This window comes from Rutidosis leptorrhynchoides, chromosome 5 (genome assembly GCF_046630445.1).
Source record: "Rutidosis leptorrhynchoides isolate AG116_Rl617_1_P2 chromosome 5, CSIRO_AGI_Rlap_v1, whole genome shotgun sequence".
Taxonomy (NCBI): Eukaryota; Viridiplantae; Streptophyta; class Magnoliopsida; order Asterales; family Asteraceae; genus Rutidosis; species Rutidosis leptorrhynchoides.
This window is the reverse complement of record NC_092337.1, coordinates 370,454,196-370,475,825: the sequence shown is the minus strand read 5'-3', so window position 1 is coordinate 370,475,825 and position 21,630 is coordinate 370,454,196. Positions and strand designations below refer to the sequence as shown.

The following is a 21,630-nucleotide window of genomic DNA, read 5'->3' as shown; positions in this document are numbered from 1 at the left end:
TTCGGATCGATCGAAACCGAAACCAAATTTGTAATTTGGTTTTTGGTTTGGTTTTTAGTTTTGAAAATTCTAAATTTGGTTAACCGAAAACCGAATTAAAAACCGAATTCAAATTAATAATATATTAAAACATATTTATAATTATAATATTTATATAATTATATTATTTTTGATGGATTATTACATTTTTATTAAACAATAAACATATTATATACCATGTATACTTAAATTAATTCCACAGCCGTTATTTCTAATTTATATGTAAGTTAATGCTAGTTAGGATTTTTATTTTTAGTGATTTTCGGTTTTAACCGAAATCAAATTTGGTTTTCGGTTCGGTTTTGGTTATGGTTTTGATATTTAAATTTGGTTTCGGTTTGGTTTTTGGTTTTGATTTTATAAGTTTCAAAATCGAAAAAACCGAACCGAATAAACCAAAAAACCAAAAACCGAACCGATGAACACCCCTACATCACATAACCATCACCCCATCTCACTACAAACTCCATCACGCTATCACCCATCACATTTGCACATCAGCACTATACCCCACAAAAACCTCAAAAAAAAAAAAAAAAAAAAAAAAAAAAAAAACACCCATCACCCCATCACTCCATCACTAAATAAGGTCTAAATAAAAAAGACAGTTTTAGTACGAACCATTTTATGCTTAAATAATTCATGCTAAATAAATATCTTAAATAACACTATACAAGTAGCATAAACATCAATTATGTATCTCAGTTGGAATCGTGAAACTCACCTGAAATTAATGACTATGTTATTATAATGGATCCTCAATGTCGGAGTTACCTACACATTAATAATGTTTACAACTGTAAATTGTTTGAGACACTATTAATCCTTATATCTAAAGAGCGGGTTGTGATGTTTCAAATAATTTCAAACCGTTTATAAATCGAATCAAACTCTATTACGGAGTAATAAAATAATATGTCCAAGTAAAAAGAATTCTCATATAACACTTACATTTTAGTTTCTATAAAATACTTCATAATTCACTTTATCAAATTCTTTTAAGACTAATTGGTCAAACAGTAGAAACACAATAGAAAATAGGTCAAATAAATATATCATGTAAATCATCATGTAACACAAGATCAAGCCTAAAAAGCTAGTCTGTTTTTGCATGTATTTATCGTAGCGTGATGGAGCATTTTTTTTCTAGCTATAACGTCAACATCAATACTCATCATACGAATGCGAGTTATGGAAAAATTAGATGTTAACAATCATTCTTCTACTTTAAATTAGAAAAAAAAAAGTCGTTTCTCGACGCACGACTCATGAGCCAAGAGTAAATAAAGTATCCCTCCCTTACCTCAGGGCAAAACGTAAGAAAATTAAAAAAAAAAAAAAAAGTGTATACATGTATAAGTTTGCAAAAATGAATTTCCAAAATTTAATTGTAAAATGTAAAACGTAAACTTCATACCCGACGGTGATGGTGATATTGCTCCTTCTACTACTCTCCCACGAGTTAAGTTAAAAAACTGATAAGTCTCGTACCTAAAACTACACATACGCATAAAACCATAGCATCCAGTGTTTCCATAACACACCCCTTTACTCTTATTGTATGCTTCATATAAGCATTCACGACAATCGCGCTTTATTACTAAATGCGGAAAACACTGCACAACCCCATAAACCTTTGCGTGTTTCACCCCACCCATGCTCCCACCTGCAAACTTCACATTGATATTGCCCTTAGCTGCAAGACCAATCAACTTATGCATCAACTCGTGCACAACCTTCGCGAACCGACCCGCATCTTTTGAACTTTTACTATTCGTTTCAGATATAAACAAAGAAGGTAGAGTTTCGCTTGAATATTCCGTCTCGTTGGAATACTTCAACATACATTTATCGCGATATAATATTCCAGACTTTTGATATGGGCAAAGGTCTGATAATAGAAGAGTTGCTTCATTAACACATTCCATACACAAATTCGGTTCCACGTCACCTCTACAAAGGGCATTGGTGTAAATGGTGTCAGTACCAGCATTCATAATCAGCGAATAGTAACCGTAACCGTTGTTGTAGGCCTGTATGATGGAAAACGAGATTTTAAGTTTTCTAAAATATAAGTTATGTTTGGAATGATCTATATCATGAGAGCACTTGTGGATCATGAAATCGGGTTGAGCTAGGATGATGGTATTTAGTAGATAAATGAATATAAATGAGACACAAAATAGTAGTTTTCCGTAAAGAATCAACATATTTTTGTATAAAATGCTATGAAGTTATACGTATGTTGAACTGATGATGATTTACAATAGTTTATATAGACAACTTAAAGTATATTAATATATAAGTACATTTTATTACATTATTATAAATTATAAATTAAGATTATGATATACGGAGTACAGAGTAACCGATTAAATGGATATAGAACTACAGCCCATATGGGTTTAAAATTCCTACATAGACTATGCAACCACCATTGATGACTCAAGCTTTCTATGCACCTATAACTCTATAAGTATGTATAATCAATCTAAAAATTTATAATCTGATTTAATAATAGTTATTGTCATCAGTTAAGTCCGGAATTTTCTATTAGTTTTGCTAAATTATCTTATTATCTAGACATCACTACGTTGTGCTCAGTCCCTAAACTTTTTCCTTGCATGGACAATTCTCATGGTTTGCACGTTTTGCGTGTGCAGTCCCTGACCATGACGGGCGTTAAAAAGTTCGTTAAATACCAAAATAGAAGTAGTCTTCACCACCTGGTCTTCGTCGGGTCGGATACGTAGCTGTTACAGGAAAACACATAACAACACAGAAGGATTTTTCCGATCAATGCTCCATTAAATCAGAAAATTTTCAATTAATGCACCGATTGATGTTGGTTGTGATAGTGATGATGTAAGATAGCCTTTGTGGTAAATAGCACTGGCTGGTGAATGCTAACCGATGATGATGAAGATGGTGAAACCGTTTATTCATTCTGTAATGGGTTTATGTCCACTTATCGGTGATTATATGATGATGAATATCTAATAAGTGTTGTCGTTGTTGAAATTATATCATATAATTAAGTGTATCTTGTTCTTTGATTAATTTTAGATTTTCTATATGTAGTATTTAGTTGTTTCAGGTTAAAGTGCTGATAGCTGATGGTTGAGGGATTAAGAGTATCAAGTGCTTTATGGGAGCTTATAGATATACATCATATCATTAGGGTTCAGTTGACGAACCCTAAATTTCTCTTCTGATGTTTTTATTTTTCTACTACTGATTCGTTCATATTTTCTTCTGATATCATCATCTTGGTTGTGTTAAATTGAGACAGTAATTTTGGTCACGAAACTTTAGTGATCAAAACTTTTGATTTCAATTTCTTTCAGATTGAGTGATATTTCTGTTCTTGTTCTTTTTAGTGATTTAATATATATTGTTTAATAATTTTGGTTTCTGGTTGGTTGATCGTAGTATTTTTTGTATCATCCATGTTATTCTTATCATGGTATCAGAGTGGTGACACGATTTTGTTTTGGAGACGACTGATTTTAGGATTTTGATATGATTATGTGATCAATGTTATTAGGATTAGAAATTAACCCGTTGTCGACTAAATCACAGTGCCTAACTCTTGATACGAGTTCTTAAAACTCGTGAATGGTTGATCAAGCACTTGTTTGATTTCTTGAACTTTTATTTCTTGTTATTTTTCTATTATCATACTAATCTGCAGTTGTAACATCCCGTTTTCATCATACATGTCCGAGGTGCGTAACTAATCTTTAGAATGTCCATACTTGGTTGTGTTTGTGATTAAGTGATTTAAAATTGGGATTTGGAGACCTACTGGTAAACTGTCGCGTCCCAATAGGATGTATCGCGTCCTGTTACATCGCGAATCGCGATGGGTCCGGCTGAAACGCAACCACTTCTGAAACCCAACTTCTGTTCAAATATCGCGTTTGAAAAATACCTGTCGCGTTTGGTTGTCGCGATACACGACCAAGTGTCGCGGTACGCGATGAAAGTCGTTGTATTGTCTCTTTTAACCCGATTAAATGGCATCTTTTGGGGGTGTATTGGTCTTTTCAATTGTGGCCGGTTTTAGGGACTTAAAAACTGATACAACCTTATCCTAACTCATAAAACACTCCTTCACTTTCACCAATTAAATCCTAGAGAGAGATTGAGTTTTAGTGAGAGAGAGCTCACTTTGGGAAAGAAGAAGACCGAATCTCGCCTGAGCCCAAGTTTTAAAGTTGTTCCCTACGTCTCTAGCTACGTCGTGATAGTGTTGGTAAGTCTTAACTCCGTGTTTTGAGTTTTAATTGATTTATGGCTAGGGTTTGTTCATTTGAGGCTTGTAAGACCCATTTGGGGGTTAAATGGGTAAATTTGGGTTAAATTGATGTAAGGAAACCCTAAGGTTTTGTAATCTAGGGTTTGGTCTTGTGATTTGGTGTTTGTAAGTATTAATTGTGTTGTTAGATCACTAATACACTTGTGTAATGATGAAAGATTATTAATGGGTTCAAATTTGATCAATTTGTGAGTCTAAGTGTTAAAATGGGTCAAATGGGTAATGTTGACCTAGTTGGGCAAGATGGGTATGAAAATACCCTAAATGGTGTTAGTTATTGTTATGGGACTTTAATCACTAGCTTTTAGTGATTGATGATGAGTCTTGGCTTTAAATGGGCGGTTTTGGCATAAATGAGTCAATTAATGCAAATGGGTCATTAAATGCGCATGAGTTGATGGTTGGTGATTCGTCCAACTAGTTTGTATATTGAATGTGTACTTAATGTATTAGGTACTTCGCTTTGAATCTTGCGGAAACGTTGAATCATCACCTAGGCGATAAGGTGAGTGGAATATTTATACATGTATGTATGTAGTTTATTTACTCGTACGCGATGTGGGCCTTAGGTGCCACATCGTGAGTATTGGTGTTACGTCACGGGCCGGTGACTTATTGTTGATATAGGTGATGAGAACTACGGGTCGGTAGTATCTCGATAGGTGTTGCACAAGTCGGTGACACCTTACAATGATTCACGAGTCGGTGACACTTAGTGGTGCTTCACAAGTCGGTGATGCCACATGGCGTTCACAAGTCGGTGACCCATATGTAGTAGTGGGTGAATCGCAAGTCGGTGACACCCTTTGGTGATTCACAAGTCGGTGACACCTTATGATGATTCACAAGTCGGTGACATCATACGAGTGAGACTCGATGTTATTGGTCGTCTACAAGTCGGTAGTGCCATAGCGGGGAATGGTTTGGTATGTTACGCATTTGTTATGATTTAGTATATTATTGTGGCGGTTTATATACTAATGTTGTTGCTAGTTGTATGTTTGGCAATGCTAGCTCGTTTATACATTGTTTGCATGGTATTTGTAAATGGATGCGTGTAGGTAAACTATATATATATATATATATATATATATATATATGTGTATAAGTATTGCATTCACTAAACAATTAGCTTACCCTCTCGTTGTTTACATTTTTAGGTTCGGAAGCGGATTTGGCAAGGGTATGCTCGGGATTTAGATGATTTCCCTTTTGGTTGCTTGCTTGGATTACTTTTGGATTCGACCTAGGATTGGGTAGTTTATCCCCAAACATCATGCTCGTCGTTTGTTTGGAAATTAAACTCATTTTGGTCGAAATCGCTACTTTAATGTACTTAACGGGTCGTTGGAGTCCCAAGGGTCGTTGTGCCCGCTTTGTTGTCTAAATACTTTTATTTTATGAGTTAAGTGTTTATGTATTGAACGTTTTAAAGTTGTCTAAACGCAATATTGCAATGGAAGCGTTTTGGAAACATAAATGGGACCTTAATGTTAATAATATTAATGTATTATAAAGGAAAAAAAATTTATGGGCCGGAATACGACGGGTTGGGTTGTTTCAAGTGGTATCAGAGCATGGTCTAAGGGATTTAGGTGACTTGAGATAGGCGCCTAGACTTAGACTTTTTGTGTATGCTTAATTGTTGCTGGACTTGTAGGATTTCGGGTCGGTTCGGATTTTAGTTAGTGCCTTAGAGAATAGGTAAACTAGCTATGTATTGGTTATGTTGTTACTAATCATGTTGTTTTGTGTTGAACATCTAGCGAGATGGTTGTTGTATTTATGAGCTCGGCATGGCATGTGAGCGTAATAATGCTTCGCGACCATTATTACGGTTGCAAACCAAGTCAAGCAAGTGATGTACAACAAGTATGGAACTAGATGGGGTGCACGAACGATAATATATATTTATATGATTGTGAATATAGATCATGGTGGTGTATGTAATTTATTCGTGTTGCGTTCCTAACCGAGTTCATTTCTTAGAATGAAGACGAGAAACGGACATGATAACGATGATTAAGGCGAAGACTCCGAGTTCACGGCCAAGGTTGAGGCCATTATGAAGAGGCATCATGCGGCCTTTCTAGAGGACGTTAGGAAGATGTTCCTAGATTCGATTGACGAGCAAGTAGTCGATCTAGTCAAGGAACAAGTTAAGATTGTTCTTCACGAAGATAATATGGGAAGGCGAGATTTCTACTACAAAAATTAAGGATGCTCAACCTCCCACTTTTGATGGTGAACGGGATCCACTAAAGAGCAATCGTTGGATCTCCGATATGGAGGGGGCTTTTCGTACTTATGAATGCCCTCTCGATGAGAAAACAAGGTATGGTAGTAGCATGTTAAGGGGTGATGCCAAGATGTGGTGGGACGAAAATATTCGGCTTTATGGTGAGGAGCAATGCATGGAATTCACGTGGGATGAATTCAAAACGGAATTTTTCAAGGAGTACCGAACTTCGGCCGATCTTTCGAGCCTCAAAGACGAGTTGCGTGTGTTGAAGTAAGGGTCTATGGATTTGAATACTCTCAAGTCCACTTTCTTGTCGAAGACCCAATTTTGTCCGGAGTACACCGGCAACGATCATATGCTAATGGAAGATTTCTATCGAACTTTAAATGATAACTATCAGGAGAAGATTAGTAGGAGTTCGGTGAAATCCTTTGATGAGTTGTTTAATGTTGCGAAAGGTTTTGAGGAGCTCGTCCTAAAGGCAAGCGGTTCCGATGTTAGTAAACGAAAATACGAAGCGACGATGCTTTCGAACAAGAAAAGTAAGAGTGCTAACGAAGGTGCCGGAAGCGTGAAGATGAATGGCACGGGTGGTTCTAAATTCGCGTGTTATAATTGTGGGCAAACGGGACATAAGTCTCGTGATTGCCCGTCGGGCAAGGTCATATGTTTTAAGTGCTGGAAGGAGGGACACCGGAAGTCGGAGTGTCCCGAGTGGAATAGTGACGGAGCGCGAAGGTCTAACAATGCTTGATTCATGTACTATTCGATTTTAGTACTGATGTGCGCAGAGGTGTATACGAAATAGTTATATTTTTATACGAAATACTATTAAATACGATACAATTTTACACAAGTTATTTATTTATTTATAGAGTGGATATACCTAAACCTTGCTACAACACTTATAGGCAGTGTACCTAATCATAGAGTAGTGTAGTTTTTAGTATGTCCGGTTCATTCCACAGGGAGCTGGCTAAGTTTAACGCTATATTTTTAACAACTATATTTATATATATATATATATATAATTATATATAGTAATAATAATATATAAAGGGGGGTTTTTTTACCGTTTAATGACCGGTTTGTCAATTTTAAATAAAGCGTAAAGATAAATGACGATAATATAAATGACAGAATTTAAATTGCGATAAAGTAAATTGCAGTAATTAAAATGACAGTAAATAAAGGTACGATGAAATATGAAATAAAAGTATTATGCTTATTTAAACTTCCGTAATCATGATGTTCGACGTGTTGATTTTAATTTATTACCCGGGTTAATTGTCCTTTGTCCTGGATTATTTGATACCTATTTGGTTTTTGTCCATAATAGTCCATCGGTCATAATTATAAAATGCTCGTCAAATTAACCTTATTCCCGAAGTCAAATATTCCAACTAATTAGGGATTCGAACTGTAACAAGGTTTTAATACCTTGTTAATAATTACACCAATTATCCTTGTATGTAATCCACCCCTGTTTTAATGAGATATGAATATTAATTTACCCACTTAATCAGAATGAATAATCAATTACCCAACCCAAATAATTAATTAAATGATCGTAAAAGATGTCGTATAAACGTCACTAAATAGAACATACATAATCATTTTAATAATTAATAGATTAACTAATTTGAAGATAGGTTCGACAGGTTCCAATGAGTTATCATTCGATTAGACAATACCCCCTATCTATTAATAGTCAATAGTCCAATGTCCACAAGTGTCGGTCTTTTGTCCAAACCTTAATTATGGTACAAAATCTAATAACCCCGTCTTAATATTTAGTCTAACATCACGATTACTTTGGCTCAAATAAGCATAATAATAACTTAGTTACGAGACATTAATTTAAAAGGGAAGAACATAGCTTACAGTGGTGATTAATCGCGTAGCGTTGCACGGACAGAATTTCGACTTAAAACCCGTAAAACATTCTTAAAATAACTTTATTATTATTAACTTAAAATTAAAATTATATTATATATATATATATATATATATATATATATATATATATATATATATATATATATATATACGTTACATATGAAGGAAAAGAAAAAGGTGTGTTTTGAGCTCGAGCACCAGACTGCCTTTTATAGGAATGTGGCCAGAAAAAGTAGGCCATGCGATCGCATGGGAATTAGGCCTCCAGGCCATGCGATCGCATGGAGCAAGGATCCAGCTCACAATCGTTTGTCTCCTAGTTTGCCGACGGTTTTTAATATATAATATAATATATATATATATATATATATATATATATATATATATATAATTTTAAGAATTATTTATATTTTATATTATATTTATGTGCATAGTTGACTTGTAATTTTAGGTCCGTTGCATTGCGCGTTGATAGTTGGCTCAGGTCCCGGTTCCGGATTTTCGAACGTCCTTTCGTACGCTGAGATATTTTGTATTTTGCGTTCCGCGGCTTGTACTCTTGTAATTTTTAGACGTTTCTCATTAATATTTCAAACCACTTGGATTGTACTTTGTACTTTTTGGCTTTTTGGTCATTTGCGTCTTCAAATCGTCGTTTTCTTCTTTTGTCTTCGCACTTATTTATTTAAACGAATATTACATAAAAATAGAACAATTACAACTAAAATCTTTACATATTGGAAGGATATTGTGCCTAAATATATGTTCATTTGTAGCACTATCAAATATCCCTACACTTGAGCGTTGCTTGTCCTCAAGCAATACAAAACTTAAAATAAAATCACACTTCACTCGAATCACTTTTTTTTTCCACACTTTATACATCAGTGATTTTGATACGGCGGTATAAACAATGATAGTAACGATGTGGTTTACAGTCCCACATGACTTATAAAAATTTAGATCCTTTAAGGAAATTAGATCTTTATGAAAACATTTGATCTTTTGAAAATTCAATCTAGCTTTTACCCTAGATAAGTTTTCCGGAATAACCCTTCACCGGTGTTTGCAAAATATTTTTGTGGGTTTCAGATTTCAAAATTTTAGCTCAAAACTTATGGTTTTGTGTCACCCACTTGCTATCCTTGTATTGGGAAAGCAACACGTCCAGTTTACTTGCTCCGTATATTACCTTTCGGTAAACTACCGTCCAATTGTAAAGGAAAGCGTTGAACAAGCAACTGTTAAGGCAATGGCCCGTGACATGCTTTTTATTATGGTCTATATCGTGTCGGATGCAATTACTATCCTTTGTAGGAGCAATAGTAAAGATCACCCTATAGTTTTTCGGTCTGGCACAAACTCCTGTCTTCGACCATGCTATGCAACCACCGTTCTTACGGTTGACACCCGATTTGGGTCATGTGACCTAATGAATTCTAGGTGAATTCTTAGGATTTTAAGTTCAATGGTAATGAACGTATTGAAAATAGGTTTTCAGAAAACAAATCGGTTTTAATTTGATCAAAATATTTTCTCGTTCAAGCTCGAGTTTAGATATCATCGAATTTTATGAGTTTGTAATTCTCAATCTTTAAGGTCAATCTCAAGGATTGAGTAATATCAGGTTTAAAAGCTGATTTTTAATCTTTAAGGAGATTATCCTTTCTGGGGGTCTGATTCATTAGTCTTATCAAGCTAATTTGCACGGCGCCCTCCCCATTTTACGAGACAGATCCTCTCATGGTTAGGATAAGTCTGACCACTTGGCGACCCTGTTTGATGCTGAGGTCCGTGGATTTCCTGCTGATTTTAGAGATGACTTTTCTAGATTTTTCGTCAACCTACAGCTGGTCTGGACGACAACTTCCTGACCTAAATCAAGAAGCGCGTGTCTTTTTTGGAAGACTTTACTTCCTTTTAATGATGGAATTGATTCATCGTGTAGATCCATCTATTCTTCCATTTATATTATAATTTACCGGGTAAAATAGTTAATTTTGTCCAAAACAAAAGCACCTACAATAATCTTGTACAAACATATGTGATATGTGTTTTAAATAACTTGATAAATTCTTCCCACACTTAGCTTTTATTTATTTATTTCTTTGCCTTTTTATTCTCCTCTATTCCATTTTAAATGAATTCTAACGTTTTGGGTTGTTTCTCCATTTATGTTCTCTCTGAGGTAACAATAATTTTGGTATTAACACCTAGTTTTATCGTTCATAAATATGTATAAACATGATTTTGAATTCATTTAGTTGAAAATTTTTCAAATTTTTACAAAATTTGGCAATTAAACTAAGTGTGAACCCGAGAGAATTTATAACCCTTCCCCACACTTGAGATCATGCAATGCCCTCTTTTGCATGAAATCAGACTATAATTATAAATTCATGAGGGTGATTAGTGTAGAAAAGTGATTAAAAATACCGAGTTTGCAAACATATTATTTTATATCACATTTGATATTTTGCGTCTTATCGTAAAAATTAGTAGCTTTTGCTGAACTTAATCCTTAAAAGTGCGTTGTTTTACCTTGTTTTGTACATAACATAAAATACAAACATATATATATATATATATATATATATATATATATATATATATATATATATATATATATATATATATATATATATATATATATATATATATATATTTCTTTATAAAATAATTTAAATGAATAATTTTTTAAAATTTTGTTTCCTTTTACTTTAGGTAGTTTCGGTATGTTTACCTAGTCCGTCCCTCGACAAAATTTAAAATTTGTCATTTTTAAAGCAATTGTTTTAAAAGCAAAGATTTTTGGGTTTTTTTTAATTTTTTTGGTATACTTTAGATCAATAAAATTTAAAAATAATGATAACAAAATTTTTAGCCCCGCCCTCGGGTAAAGCAATTTCGATTCTATGATCTAGTCTTCAACTTACAACGAATTTTAGAAATTAATTTTTTAAAACTTAATGAAATAAAGTAAATTTTTGTTTTTAAATTCACAAAAAACTTAAATTTAAAAAGCGTATTAATTTCATACAAAACCTACAAAACAAAAAATTCAGAATGGGGGGAGAAAACTAGTTCTTTAGTGTCTGCTAGTGGAAAAGACCAATCGGATTCCATTCTCAGAACTACACGAGAACAGAACAACTAACTCTAGACAGCATTTTCTTCTTAAAATATTTGAATCTCCCCACACTTAGGTAGCTGTGGTGTTGAATTTGTGATTAACTTCATTGTCAATTTCTTTTGGACCATAATCAACTTGCATATCTGTGACTTTTGCTTTAAGCCATTGGTCGGATTCCTGTGTAATATCCATAAATTCAACTAGTTTCACCTTTTCTTTAGGCGAAAGATTGGATACTAACCGGTTACATAACTTAAAGTTCCTCATGGTTCTAGCATCGCGAATCCGTTTAATAAGTTTCTTCATTGAACTATTAATAACGGGGTTATTTAATTTTGTATCAACAACGGGGTTCTTTGTTATCAGGTCATCATTAGTTGTTACTTCATTTTCCCCACACTTAGGCGTTTTATTATTGTTAAGCACTACCGTTGGAGTTGGTAAAACAACATGGTTCTTACCAATCATTTTTGTTGGTTCAATGGTTTTGGTTGGTGGAGATTTAGACTTTTGACTCACAAAGGTGATCGATTTTTCATCATTACTAAGTGTCATTCTACCTTTTCTTACATCAAATAATTCCCCGGTGGACGCTAAGAATGGTCGACCTAAAATTAGAGGAATGTTTGGGCCCTCTTCTATGTCAATGACAATGAATTCTACTAGAAAGGTTAAATTACCCACTTGAACGGGTAGGTTGTCAGCAATTCCAACTGGGTGCCTAATGGTTTGATCAAAGAGTCGAACACTCATTTCCGTTGTACTTAACTCACCTACTCCTAATCTCTTATATAATGAAAGAGGCATAATACTCACACTTGCACCTATATCTGCTAGTTCATCATACATGACACAATCACTAAGTAGACAAGGAACAATAAATTCACCCGGATCACCCAACCTGGGTGGAACTTTTGGTGGAACTGTCTTCACCGGGTTTATTTTTACGATTTTTGTTTCTTGTACTTTCTTATTCTTCTTCTTTTTCTTTCCAGAGGTATCACAAACTTTATTACCTATTACTTGCTCATACTCAACTCCTTTTCTTGAAAACGGGATGGGTGGTCTGTATGGTGCCACCACTGGCTTTACATACTCGGTTGGTGGTGATGTTGTAACTTCTTCATTGTTACTCACATCAAAAACCTTCCCATCTTCTGATGCTAGTTTTTCAGAATTTGTTGAGACCATATTAACATTCTCATTCCGAGGATTTACTTTAGTATTACTCGGTAGCTTTCCATGTTCCCTCTCACTCATCATGCTAGCAAGAGTACCTACGTATTTTTCTAGATTTAAAATGGAAGCTTGTTGAGTTCTTAATGACATATCAAACCTCTCATTTGTTTGGGTTTGAGATGTAATAAATTGTATTTGAGATTCCATTAACTTTGCCATCATTTCTTCCAAATTTGACTTTTTCTCTTCGGTTTGTTGTGGTGGTTTATACAAGCCAGGTCTTTGTTGATTGAAAGTGTTGTTTTGAGTTGGTTGGTTATTCGAACCTTGTTGGTTATACGAGTTATTATTGGTTCCAATTGGATTGTAAAGAATGTTTTGATTTCGATTGAAGTTTGTCCTTGGAGGTTGATAATTATTCTGATAATTATTTCTCGGCCTTTGGTTCATGTAGGAAACATTCTCTCGTTGTTCCATCGTTTGTTCAACATTACAATCTTTCGTTAAGTGGGGTCCACCACATTGCTCACAACTGATTCGTATTGCGTGAATATCTTTAGTCATTTTTTTCATTCGTCTCTCGAAAGCATCTTTTTTTGCGGAAACAGAATCAAAGTCATGGCTAGAATCGGCTCTAGCCGCTTTAGATGAACGAAAGATATCTTTTTCTTGGTGCCACTCATGAGAGTGGGAGGCTGTGTTATCAATAATTTTGTAAGCTTCAGTTGCGGTTTTCTTCATAATGGAACCACCAGCTGTTATGTCGATGTATTTTCGTGTAGCAATGTCGCATCCTTGGTATAATATTTTTACTATTTGATAAGTATCTAAACCGTGTTGAGGACATCCTCTCAACAACTTTCCGAATCTTGTCCACGCCGCATATAATGTTTCATTTGGCTTTTGCGTGAACGTAACTATTTCTCCTTGAAGTCTCACAGCTTTAGATGCCGAAAAGAATTGTTTAAGAAATTTTTCAACTAAAACATCCCATGTATCAATCGCCCCTTCAGGTAACGATTCTAACCAATCTTTGGCTTCTCCATTTAAAGTCCAGGGAAATAACATGAGATATATCTGTTCATCCTCAACTTCTCGGATTTTAAATAGAGTACAGATCCTATTAAAGGTATGAAGATGATCGTTTGTATCTTCTTTTGGCGTACCACTATATTAGCATTGATTAGTTACCATGTGTAGGATTTGTCATTTGATTTCATAATCTGGTGCATTAATGTCTGGTTTAATAATGGCGTGACCTTGGCCCGTGCGTGTGGCTCTCATTCGATCTTCCATACTTAGAGGTTCCAGATTTTCTATTATTGAATTTGTTGAATCTGAATCACTAAGGGATTCTGATTTAATGGTTTCTTCCTTGACAATCTCTTGATGAGTGATTTGTGGTTCAGGAGGAATGATTAGTGGTTCAGGATCTCTGAATTGTCCCTGAATATCCTCCGGATTCTCAATTGTGAGGTCGGGTTCAAAAAATGAATTATCGGAAATTTGAATTGGAGTACTTAGTCGACTAGATGACGATTCTAAAGAAAAATCAACGGCGACAATATTGGTTAGATGTCTTGATCGAGTTACAGGTGGTGAACGTACGAAAGGTGGTGAACGTTTTGCTCGGTGCATTCACTGAATATCCTATTAGTTATAAAAGATAAAAATTATATAAGTTATCAAATTAATAGACTTTTCTGATTTTGCCCACGTTTCGAATAGCCAATAGATGCAGCAGGTAGCCAAGACCCTTTAAATCGGAAGCCCACAACTCACCACTAACAAATCCAACTATTACTACGAACCAGAAAATTTTGGATGTCTATCAATTTAACCGCTTAAAATAATTTTTCGTCGAAATTTAAAGAAATTTTAGAGAAGAAATAGAAAATTCTATGTCCTAAAAACTAGAGAGTCGAGAAATAAGAAAGAAAAAGAGCGCGTCGAAAAACGTCGAAAAATAAAAGGTCGAAAAATAAGCGTCGAAAAATAATAAAATGCAGCGTCGAAACTTAAAAGTCTAAAAACTAAAATTTAAAACTTATGTCTAAAGGTACTAAAGTTTAAAAGGAATTCTATATCCAAAACGGCAATAACTTAAAAAGTACTAAAATTTTAAAACGGCGTCGCAAAATTTTAAAGCATCTAAATGTTAGTCTAAAGAAAAAGCACTTAAGGGATTTTACAGCAAAGTCTAAAAATCTAGAAATATAAAATAACTACGGCAAAATACTAAGTTACGAACTAATTACGAACGAAAAATTACAAATTACGAATTAAACGATTAAAAAGATACAAATATAAAAATAAAACTTAAAGTTATAAAAGTACAAAAAAAAAATTTTATAAAAAATATTTTTTTTATATTATTATTTTATAAAAGTATTAATTTTATAATTAATTAAAACTATAATAAACTTAATATTACAAATTAAATAATAAAATTAAAACTAATATTAAACATTAACTAATTAAACCCTTGGTTAGTTAATTATAATAATTAATAATACTCCGTAATTAATGCAGTACCAGGTCAAACCTGGCGTGTCAGAAGGGACCATGCACTCGCATGGGTTTCAAGGCTTGGGCTCATACGATCGCATGAGATCGGATACCAGGCCAGAAAGTTGGGCTGCTACAGTGATCGGCCCGATTACTTTTTACTATTATTTTTTTTATATAAAATATTTATATAAATAAAAACTTATATTTTAGAAACTACCTATTAGTTTTTGTAACTAAAAAAATACAAACTTTTTAATTTTTAAAAAAACGTAAAAATATATAGTAATATATATATATATATATATATATATATATATATATATATATATATATATATATATATATATATATATATATATATATATATATATATATATATATATATATATATATATTTATTTATTTATTTATTTTTCTTTTTCTTGTTTTTATATTTTTGATATTTAAAACGTATTTTTACAAAAGTAAATTAAGACTTAATAAAAATCTTTTTTTATAGCGTTTTGCTTTCGGGTCCCCAGCAGCGGCGCCAAAAATACTTGATGTGCGCAGAGGTGTATACGAAATAGTTATATTTTTATACGAAATACTATTAAATACGATACAATTTTACACAAGTTATTTATTTATTTATAGAGTGGATATACCTAAACCTTGCTACAACACTTATAGGCAGTGTACCTAATCGTAGAGTAGTGTAGTTTTTAGTAAGTCCGGTTCGTTCCACAGGGAGCTGACTAAGTTTAACGCTATATTTTTAACAACTATATTTATATATATATAATTATATATAGTAATAATAATATATAAAAGGGGGGATTTTTTACCATTTAATGACCGGTTTGTCGATTTTAAATAAAGCGTAAAGATAAATGACGATAATATAAATGACAGAATTTAAATTACGATAAAGTAAATTGCAGTAATTAAAATGACAGTAAATAAAGGTACGATGAAATATGAAATAAAAGTATTATGCTTATTTAAACTTCCGTAATCATGATGTTCGACGTGTTGATTTTAATTTATTACCCAGGTTAATTGTCCTTTGTCCTGGATTATTTGATACCTATTTGGTTTTTGTTCATAATAGTCCATCGGTCATAATTATAAAATGCTCGTCAAATTAACCTTATTCCCGAAGTCAAATATTCCAACTAATTAGGGATTCGAACTGTAACAAGGTTTTAATACTTTGTTAATAATTACACCAATTATCCTTTTATGTAATCCACCCCTGTTTTAATGAGATATGAATATTAATTTACCCACTTGATCAAAATGAATAATCAATTACCCAACCCGAATAATTAATTAAATAGATGAGTTCGGTTAACTAATTTGATGTCGTATAAACGTCACTAAATAGAACATACATAATCATTTTAATAATTATTAGGTTAACTAATTTGAAGATAGGTTCGACAGGTTCTAATGAGTTATCATTCGATTAGACAATACCCCCTATCTATTAATAGTCAATAGTCCAATGTCCACAAGTGTCGGTCTTTTGTCCAAACGTTAATTATGATACAAAATCTAATAACCCCGTCTTAATATTTAGTCTAACATCACGATTACTTTGGCTCAAATAAGCATAATAATAACTTAGTTACGAGACATTAATTTAAAAAGGAAGAACATAGCTTACAGTGGTGATTAATCGCGTAGCGTTGCACGGACAGAATTTCGACTTAAAACCCGTAAAACATTCTTAAAATAACTTTATTATTATTAACTTACAATTAAAATTATATTATATATATATATATATATATATATATATATATATATATATATATATATATATATTTACGTTACATATGAAGGAAAAGAAAAAGGTGTGTTTTGAGCTCGAGCACCAGACTGCCTTTTATAGGAATGTGGCCAGAAAAAGTAGGCCATGAGATCGCATGGGAATTAGGCCTCCAGGCCATGCGATCGCATGGAGCAAGGATCCAGCTCACAATCGTTTGTCTCCTAGTTTGCCGACGATTTTTAATATATAATATAATATATATATAATTTTAAGAATTATTTATATATTATATTATATTTATGTGCATAGTTGACTAGTAATTTTAGTTCCGTTGCGTCGCGCGTTGATAGTTGGCTCAAGTCCCGGTTCCAGATTTTCGAACGTCCTTTCGTACGCTGAGATATTTTGTATTTTGCGTTCCGCGGCTCGTACTCTTGTAATTTTTAGAAGTTTCTCATCAATATTTCGAACCACTTGGATTGTACTTTGTACTTTTTGGCTTTTTGGTCATTTGCGTCTTCAAATCGTCGTTTTCTTCTTTTGTCTTCGTACTTATTTATTTAAACGAATATTACATAAAAATAGAACAATTACAACTAAAAGATTTACATATTGGAAGGATATTGTGCTTAAATATATGTTCATTTGGAGCACTATCAAGGACTATCTTTATGTGGGTGACTTTTGGGTAATAAATGATTTATCCATGTAGTGTAGTGACTAGCTAGGTCGAGTTAGTCCATTGCGGTTTGATTAGCCATGTCGGGTTAATCAATTGTTGTTAGGGTCGTTTGACTAACCGGGTCGGGTTAATCAATTAGATGTTAAGTGTTGACCAGAGCGGGTTGACCAAGTGCGTTTGACTAACCGAGTCGGGTTAATCAATTGTTGTTAGGGGTTTACCTAGCCGGGTTGACCAAGTGAGTTGACTTAACCAAGTCGGGTTAATCATTTGTTATTAGGGTCGTTTAACTAACTAAGTTGGGTTGATCAATTGTTGTTAGGGGTTTTACCAAGTCGGGTTGACCGAGTGCGTTTGACTAACCGGGTCGGGTTAATCAATTAGATGTTAGGTGTTGACCAAGGAAGGTTGACCGAGTGTGTTTGACTAACCGGGTCGGGTTAATCTTATAGTGTTGAGGGCTTAACCTAGTCGGGTGTAACCGTGATATGATTAGAGGGCTACTTGTAATGCTCTCCATAAGGGTTAGCGTAGAAATGGTATGTCGTTCGAGAGGCATTTACGTTGACCATGTATGTGTGCGAGTGGAGTCACGGTTGTTAACTATCCTTGATTGTGTGTAAGTAACCATGTTAACGGTTGCGACGGTGTGAGTTAGGGTGTAAGTCTTGGTGTTTCAAGTGAAATGTCCCGTTCATATTGATTATAAACGTTCCATATTAATTGATTTCGTTGCGAGGTTTTAACCTCTATATGAGGAGTTTTTCAAAGACTGCATTCATTTTTAAAACAACCATAACCTTTATTTTATCAATAAAGGTTTTAAAAACATTACGTAGATTATCAAATAATGATAATCTAAAATATACTGTTTACACACGACCATTACATAATGGTTTACAATAGAAATATATTACATCGACATATGTTTCTTAAATGCAGTTTTTACACAATATCATACAAACATGGACTCCAAATCTTGTCCTTATTTTAGTATGCAACAGCGGAAGCTCTTAGTATTCACCTGAGAATAAACATGCTTTAAACGTCAACAAAAATGTTGGTGAGTTATAGGTTTAACCTATATATATAAAATCGTAACAATAGACCACAAGATTTCATATTTCAATACACATCCCATACATAGAGATAAAAATCATTCATATGGTGAACACCTGGTAACCGACATTAACAAGATGCATATATAAGAATATCCCCATCATTCCAGGACACCCTTCGGATATGATATAAATTTCGAAGTACTAAAGCATCCGGTACTTTGGATGGGGTTTGTTAGGCCCAATAGATCTATCTTTAGGATTCGCGTCAATTGGGGTGTCTGTTCCCTAATTCTTAGATTACCAGACTTAATAAAAAGGGGCATATTCGATTTCGATAATTCAACCATAGAATGTAGTTTCACGTACTTGTGTCTATTTTGTAAATCATTTATAAAACCTGCATGTATTCTCATCCCAAAAATATTAGATTTTAAAAGTGGGACTATAACTCACTTTCACAAATATTTCCTTCCTCTGAAATAAGACTTGGCCACGGATCAATTCACGAACCTATACAAATATGTACATATATATCAAAGTATGATCAAAATATAATTACAACTATTTTTATTATGTTTTAAAGATTTGAGTGTATTAAGTACGCTGTCCTCGTTAGTTACCTACAACTAGTTGTCCACAGTTAGATGTACAGAAATAAATCGATATATATTATCTTGAATCAATCCACGACCCAGTGTATACACGTCTCAAGCTAAATCACAATTCAAAGTATATATATATATATATATATATATATATATATATATATATATATATATATATATATATATATATATATATATATATATATATATTTGGAATCAACCTCAACCCTGTATAGCTAACTCCAACATTACTGCATATAGAGTGTCTATGGTTGTTCCAAATAATATATATACATGGGTCGATATGATATGTCAAAACATTTGTATACGTGTCTATGGTATCCCAAGATTACATAATATATTAGAATACATGTATAATACAATATAAGTTAGCTAGGATATGATTTGTATAGATTTGTTAAACATTTCCCGTAGCTAAAAAGATCAAAAATATCCAATCTTGTTTTACCCATAACTTCTTCATTTTAAATCCGTTTTGAGTGAATCAAATTGCTATGGTTTCATATTGAACTCTAATTTAAGAATCAAAATAGAAAAATTATAGGTTTATAGTCAGAAATTTAAGTTACATGTCAATTACTAAAGAGGTAGTCATTTTCGTCGAAAGAACGACATCTTGATGACCATTTTGAAAAACATACTTTCACTTTGAGTTTAACCAAGATTTTTGGATATAGTTTCATATTCATATGAAAAATCATTTTCCCAGAAGAACAACTTTTAAATCAAAGTTTATCATAGTTTTTAATTATCCAAACCAAAACAGCCCCCGGTTTCACTACGACAGCGTATATCCGATTTTATGGTGTTCATCGTGTTTCCAGGTTTTAAATCATTAAGTTAGCATATCATATAGATATAGAACATGTGTTTAGTTGATTTTAAAATTCAAGTTAGAAGGATTAACTTTTGTTTGCGAACAAGTTTAGAATTAACTAAACTATGTTCTAGTGATTACAAGTTTAAACCATCGAATAAGATAGCTTTATATGTATGAATCGAATGATGTTATGAACATCATTACTACCTTAAGTTTTCTGGATAAAACTACTGGAAATGAGAAAAATGGATCTAGCTTTAAAGGATCCTTGGATGGCTTGAAAGTTCTTGAAGCAGAATCATGACACAAAAACAGTTCAAGTAAGATTTTCACTCGAAATAAGATTGTTATAGTTGTAGAAATTGAATCAAAGTTTGAATATGAATATTACCTTGAATTAGAAAGATAACCTACTATAAATAACAAAGGTTCCTTGATCTTAGATGATTACTTGGAATGGATTAGAAAGCTTGGAAGTAGACTTGCAAACTTGGAAGTATTCTTGATTTTTCTGAAACTATACTTATGGAATTTATGAAGAACACTTAGAACTTGAAGATGGAACTCTAGAGAGATCAATTAGATGAATAAAATTGAAGAATGAAAGTGTTTGTAGGTGTTTTTGGTCATTGGTATATGGATTAGATATAAAGGATGTGTAATTTTGTTTACATGTAAATAAGTCATGAATGATTACTAATATTTTTGTAATTTTATGAGATATTTCATGCTAGTTGCCAAATGATGGTTCCCACATGTGTTAGTTGACTCACATGGGCTGCTAAGAGTTGATCATTGGAGTGTATATACCAATAGTACATACATCTAAAAGCTGTGTATTGTACGAGTAAGAATACGGGTGCATACGAGTAGAATTGTTGATGAAACTGAACGAGGATGTAATTGTAAGAATTTTTGTTAAGTAGAAGTACTTTGATATATGTCTTGAAGTCTTTCAAAAGTTTAAGAATACATATCAAAACACAACATGTATATACATTCTAATGGAGTCGTTAAGTCTTCGTTAGTCGTTACATGTAAGTGTTGTTTTGAAACCTTTAAGTTAACGATCTCAATTAATGTTGTTAACCCAATTTTTATTATATCAAATGAGATGTTAAATTATTATATTATCATGATATTATGATGTATGAATATCTCTTAATCTGATATATACATTAAAATATCGTTACAACGATAATCGTTACATATAAGTCTCGTTTCGTAATTCTTGAGTTAGTAGTCTTGTTTTTACATATGTAGTTCATTATTAACACACTTAATGATATATTTAAATATCATTTTATCATGTTAAATATAGTGTATCAATATCTTAATATGATACATATATATTTAGT

General features: G+C 32.9%; 1 protein-coding gene across 1 annotated transcript; it reads right to left on the bottom strand.

Annotated features, from left to right (window-relative positions):
* Nucleotides 1–523: 523 nt before the first annotated feature.
* On the bottom strand, nucleotides 524–4,065 carry LOC139849732 (cysteine-rich receptor-like protein kinase 28). Its single transcript, XM_071839359.1, has 3 exons — nucleotides 3,856–4,065; nucleotides 1,674–2,072; nucleotides 524–559 (listed from the first exon to the last, which is right to left on the bottom strand). Exons 1-3 carry the CDS (start codon nucleotides 4,063–4,065, stop codon nucleotides 524–526), a joined length of 645 nt encoding a protein of 214 aa, XP_071695460.1.
* Nucleotides 4,066–21,630: the final 17,565 nt, after the last annotated feature.

Coding starts and splice junctions, on each gene's coding strand:
- LOC139849732 (XM_071839359.1), bottom strand. CDS start 4,065: ATGCCATTTAATCGGGTTAAAAGAGACAATACAACGACTTTCATCGCG. Junction 2,073..3,855: donor CATCCTATTGGGACGCGACA/GTTTACCAGTAG, acceptor TCCATCATACAG/GCCTACAACAACGGTTACGG. Junction 560..1,673: donor GTGGGGTGAAACACGCAAAG/GTTTATGGGGTT, acceptor TTTTTTTTTGAG/GTTTTTGTGGGGTATAGTGC.